The following is a 6,000-nucleotide window of genomic DNA, read 5'->3' on the forward strand; positions in this document are numbered from 1 at the left end:
CTCACCATAGGGGGGAAGTGAACCATTCACCGGGTACTCTTCCTTACTTCATTTCATTCTTGTCCCCAAATCACTGTTGCTAATCAGAATCCTGTGGGCAGTAGTGAAACCAATGAGAACCACATTAGTTTAACTCTGTTGCTGGAGAGAACTATGAACAGAGGAAGATAGATCCTTTCAGTGCCACAAGATTGGAGGGAGTAGAGTAGCAGACACAGTGTCTTGGCAGCAGAGAAGGGAAAGAAAAATAGGGTAGTGGATCCCACAACCAGTGCTTCTGTGCAAACTCATTTAAGAGCATTAAGATTTCAAGATAAGTCATCAATTAAACTTTTCACTCATGCACAGTATTCAAAAAAAAATAAGAACATTAGCATGAAAGATGAATGATAATCAAATTTTGCGTAAAGCATACACTGTAGGTTACATCTAAAAACACTGAAGAACCTGTGACTTCCTTCTTTTATTAAAGTTTGTGCTATTCAAGATAGACAATATCAGCTAAAGTTAAATTCAATGAATTCCAAACTACTATTTCAAAAAACAATGTAATGGCAGGAAGTTTCTGCAGACAGGAACTGAAGAGTAATCAACAATTTTAGGCAGGGGAAAAAAAAAAGAATTCAATGACATAAAAACTGAGATGTTTACAAGCAAAGATGAAGTACAAACTCAGTCTTCAAACCATTCCTGATAACTTCTAAAATTACTTTGGAGCAAATATTTTGTTTAGTGCACGCACTTAAACAGGCAAGAAACTTCTTAACCATCTTTTGAACATCCTCATTCTCTAACCAATGATTACAGCAATTTTCAGTCTTATCACTTGATCTACTATCACTTCCTCTTATAAAAACCATCTTAACCATTTCCTTTAACCGCAGTACCACATAATGATTAGTAACTTGTAGTTATTTGAGTTCCCAGTTCTCCTCTTGAATATTTAAAGGGAGTTTCAAAACTAAAAACACTAAGATTCTTTCCTCCTGCAGAGTTGCCTGAAAATTCAGCAAGTTTGAGCTTGGTTTCAGACACAGTCTCATCTTTGGGGAGAGGTCTGCAGTCACAAAGAGCTCAGGGCACGCATAATTCAAGCCCAAGATTCATGGGAAACTCTAGGTTCAACCTTACGGAACCCCAACTCTTCAGCTCTGTGCCGCAAGCCCCCTCCCCACTACAGTTCACTCAGACACCATGTTGCCATTGCCATTCAGTTACCACAATGATGAATCCTGTTTAAAATATGAATTAAAAAAAAATGTAAGTAGAAAAACAAGCAGCTACATGAACTCCCACACAGATTTCTATCTGGGACTCTACCAGCTTTGCAGTGGAGTACGCAACATAGAGCTGAACTACCTACATACACCTCCTAAACCATCTAATATTTGAACTTGGGCTATCTGCAGGCATGACTGGAGTCCTCTCCTCCCTAAAGGTGCATCAACCTTGGGAATTTTGGACACAATGACAGTTAAGCACTTCTACCATCATGCCATCTGGAGCAGATACAACTTTAGAGCCTTGAAGGGCGAGTACCATAACCCCAAAAGAGCCAAGCAAACCCAGTTACAGTGAGTCACTTTTGGTGACTAAAGCCAGATCTACCCTTAACAACTTTTGTCTGCATAGATGTGTCAGTTTCAGGTTAATTTTTTTTAAGACAACATATGTATATGGGCAAAAGCCTTGACTTAACACAGACATTTATAGTAGCAAAGAGTGCTTTTACCTGTCTAATGTATTTCACTCCCAAACCAGCATAAGATATACTGTCAAAAAATTACTGCCAGTATAATTGTATCTATACTAGGAGGTTTTTTTTTTTTTTTTTTTTTTTTTGCCAGTATACCTATACCTGTAAGCTCTTAGACTTCACAGAAGAGTAGATAAGATAGATTTAATAAGTATCTTGAAGTTATTTTCCCTGAACACAAGGTTTCGCTATTTTACGATAACTTTATATTGTTATATTTATACTGCTATTAAACTGAAACAGCAGAGAACATACCCAGTCACTTCCCAATACACAAAACTGCAAGCTAAGAGCACCTAATATATATATTTAGGCCTTGCCTGCACAAGAAATTTGCACCTGTTTAGACTGACTTAGTTAACACAGTGTAAACCTACTCCTAAATTGACAAAGTAAATAAATCCTAAATAAGCATGTCCAACACAGCCTTTTTGCACCAGTCTAACTAAATCAATTAAAAAAACAAAAACAAAAAAACAGCTTCAGCAAAATTGATATGTCTGCATTTAGACATGCCCTTAAATTCTCACATTACAAAACTATTAGAAAGCCACTGTGGCTCACTGTTAAGTTTTAATGTACTCAATATAACTTCTGAAGTAAAAATGCCTCCTATAATGTAGAAGCTATCTGACAAGAAATGTGTTGCAGCTCATAGTTTAACCAGGAATCACTCAGTTCAGTCACTCAATACCAGTTACATCCTTCAGAGTGATCTGTGGTTCTTTTTTCATGTATCAAATCAGAAGTATTTTTAAAACAATGAGTGCAAAATCTGAGTGTGCAGAATTACAAACTCAAAGAATAGCTTGGGGAATTTAAGGCCTCAATTCTGCACACATCTACACATCCTCAGAACATAAAAACTACATCAAATGAAATGCAATCAAACTATGCCTTCTAGAATACACTAATTAGATAAAGCAGAATAAACAGAAGTCATAGTAAAATCTTAATTAACCAAAATTCACCCTTTCAATTGGATTCATTAGAAACCTGAAGTTCTACCTAGTGTCAGTATGTCATTGTTGAAGAAATTAAGATAACAAAAAAGTTTAGAATAAGTCAACAAGAACTCAAGGTATCCAATAGCTGACTAAAAATGGTCACTAACCAGTCTATAAACAAAAAATCTTGCTTCAAACCAAGGTAAACTAAACTTGAGAAACCTTTCCGAAAAGGGAGTGGCCATTTTTCTCTACATGAATAATCATAACGTATGATTAACTTCATGCACCTCTGAACCATTTTCCTTTATAAAAAACACAATCTTCTTTCCTTTATTTTTCTAATAAAAGTAAAGCCAAAGTGGAGACTAGCTGTTACTAGTCTTTTAGCACCAAGGAGAACTCAAAACATCTGTTACCACTGAAACCAGCAGCAATCTTTCTAAGCAACCACCTGATCTGCCTCAAACTTGTTGAGATTAAAGTGTATTACTTTTAATGAGACCTTTTCTCTTAGGTAGCCGGGAACCTTTGGCAGGTTGGGCTGGGAAGCTGACCCATACTCTCCCTGGTGTCATGACTCACGAACAAAAAAACCCTGATAGGAAATGCCTGATTTACACCCTGTTGGGCTCCTCCCAAGAAGTGCCGTGGTCAGACGGGAGACAGTCATTTCATTTCATGGAGCGGGCGGCTCGCTGCCCGCTTCCCTGGGGATTGTGGGTGGTCTCGCAAGCCTGGCCCCCCCTTTGCACCTCCCGGGAGAGAAACACCCACCCCGGACTCCAGGACCCCACAGTTCTGTCCGATCGGCCTCCATCCAGGCGGCGGCCCCAGGGATGCCTCCCCGCGGCGATCTCACCCCAATGCCGAGGCCGACGCCAGACGGGAAGTCTTCCCATCGCGGCTCCGCTTCCCTCGCAGGAAGCCCCGACCCCGCAGCCCCCGCCCAGCGCCGCGGGCCGAGCCTGTGCGGGGACCGGAGCTCTCGCCGCTCAGGAGAGCTCCACTGGGGAGCGGCTGCGCCCAGGGCCCCGCAGCTAGGCCGCGGCGGAGCCGCCAGGGTCCCGCCGCAGGAGCGGCGACGGCGGCGGCCGGATCCGGCGCAGGAGGGAGGCCGCCAGGGCCCAGGAATGATCGCGGCGGCGGCGATTCCCCCCGCCGTCCCGCCCGGCTCCCCGCGCCGCCCCGCCCCCGCCGCGGGGCCCCCGCACCTTCTTGATGTTGTAGAGCCGGGTGAGCATGCCGATGCCCCGGTCGTTGAGGATGGTCAGCTTCTCCGCCAGCTTCTGCTGACTGGGCTGCAGCACCGAGCGCGACATGCTGCCACCGCCGCCGCCCCGCGCTCCCGGCCCCGCTCACAGCGCCTCCATCGCCCGCCGGCCCCCGCGCCGCTCCTCCGCCCGGCCTCGCTCGCGGGCTCCGCTAGGCGTGGTGGCGGCGGCGGATCTGCCCGCTGCCCACAGCCAGGCCGGGCTCTGCCCCCGCATCACATGACGCGCCTCTCTCTGCCGCCCCCTCTGGCCGCCGCTGGGAGGCGCGGCCGCCTGGGCAGGGCGGGATTAGCTGGTTTCGCTTGGCCGCAGTCCGGCCCCGCGGTCCCCGTCCGGCCGAGCGCTCCACGGGCTCGGGATCAGCGGCCAGGCGGTGACACGCCGCTTCAGGGCGTCTATTGAATCGCCTCCAGGGCCGGATTCCCCCATGGGGAATGATTGTAAAAGACATGGGCTCTACATAGCACACAGCTGCACAGGTTTTATTTACAGGTTTAAATTGCAGATGGAGGTGGCTGCCATTAGGGTACCAGCAATGGTAGCCCTAGGGCAAAAAGAATACTCTCAAGTGCACATAAAATAAATTGCTGAAGGTTCCCTCCACGCCAGTGTTGCCCCCAGGGATTGAAATTGGGGGGGGAGGGATTTCAAAAATACTGGGGGGAGGAGGGAGGACCAATGAGGGGTGAGACCACTAGGGCGAAGGTGGGCTGTATGGCACCATAGTAAAAACTGAAAAATGTTTCACAACCATTGTATTAGATTTAACTCATGTTTTTAAATCATCACACAAATTAAAATTGGCTACAGGAGCCTACTAAAAAGCACTATATCTACACCCTTCTTGGTCTCTTGTTGTAATTTTGCTGTTAATGAATTTCTCAATTCTCAATGGGGGCTGCGGGAAGCGGCACGGGCCAAGGGATGTGCTGACCGCCCTTCCTGCAGCCCCCATTGGCCTGGAGCGGCGAACCGCGGCCAGTGGGAGCTGCGATCGACCTAACCTGCGAATGTGGCAGGTAAACAAACCAGTCGGCACACCAGGAGCTCTCCCTGAACAAGTGGCAGCCCTAGTTTGAGAACCACTGCCTTAATTAATCAACTTCTGAACTGAAGTCTTTGCTTCTTCCAGTATGTTTTTAGTGGATATCTCTCTGATTGATACAAGTGTAGCCTCCATTGCTGAACAGAGATCTACTACTGTTGTAGCTGATGCCTGGATAGCATTGTTTAGTGACCCAAGTGGTTTCAACAGTAGATTTACAAGAGAGAATGGTGATTGTCTTCTCTGAACTTAGTAACAAAAGTAGTCAAACAGCCTCACTACTTAGATCCATCCCATCTCAGTAGATACTTTCTAAAGCCAATAATAATGGTTGCAGTAATTTTAAGACAACAGCCAAGGATCACTCATGAGAAAGCCATCGGGTTTTCCCAGGTTGGACTAATTTGAACTTCAGTCCCAGTGTATCTTCTATATTTTACAAGATGTTCAGTCCTTTTGGACTCTTGCTGAAAAGAGAGTATAATGAAGACAATACATTTATAGCTTTTTAAATGCCTTTTGAAGATTCTGCAGCTCGTACTAGTGCTAGTTGGCATAGATGGCCTTTGCAGTGTGTATAGAAGAGATCAGAGTTACACTTTTCTCTGACCAAAGCGTGTACTCCACTATGTCTTCCAGAGAAGTTTGCAGCTCCTTCAAATGCACAAGCAGCCATCTCTTTCAGGTTCAATTTACAAGCATTAAACTCTTCTAAGATGTGGGTTGTCAGAGATGCAGCCAATCTGTCTTTTATAAACTGAACATCTAGAAATTCATCTACTGGCCTACCACTGACATCAAGATAACGTATGCAGTGACTTAATACTAAACATCCATTTGCATCATTCATTCATCACCTATGTGTGCACATTTTCTGAATGCAGTGAGAGAGTTCTTCACTTTTTCAACTGCTAAGTCTTTCACTGTTGCAAATGACAATGCACTTCACATTGGCCTCCAGCTTGTAGCGTGTGGTAT

The 6,000-nt window shown here is 45.1% G+C and overlaps 1 protein-coding gene across 4 annotated transcripts in view; it reads right to left on the minus strand.

The window, feature by feature from the left end:
- The window catches only part of NCKAP1 (NCK associated protein 1), a 112,587-nt gene extending 108,409 nt beyond the window's left edge, over window positions 1–4,178 (minus strand). For 2 of the 4 annotated variants that reach the window (XM_037913194.2, XM_037913193.2), the window contains exon 1: window positions 3,918–4,174. In XM_037913194.2, the coding sequence (XP_037769122.1) occupies window positions 3,918–4,025 (108 nt within the window). In that variant the 5' untranslated portion in view covers window positions 4,026–4,174. Of the gene's footprint in view, window positions 1–3,917 lie in introns of all 4 variants that reach the window. The other 2 variants (XM_037913195.2, XM_037913196.2) reach the window with 2 other exon arrangements.
- Window positions 4,179–6,000: the final 1,822 nt, after the last annotated feature.

This window comes from Chelonia mydas, chromosome 11 (assembly GCF_015237465.2).
Source record: "Chelonia mydas isolate rCheMyd1 chromosome 11, rCheMyd1.pri.v2, whole genome shotgun sequence".
NCBI classification, from domain to species: domain Eukaryota; kingdom Metazoa; phylum Chordata; order Testudines; family Cheloniidae; genus Chelonia; species Chelonia mydas.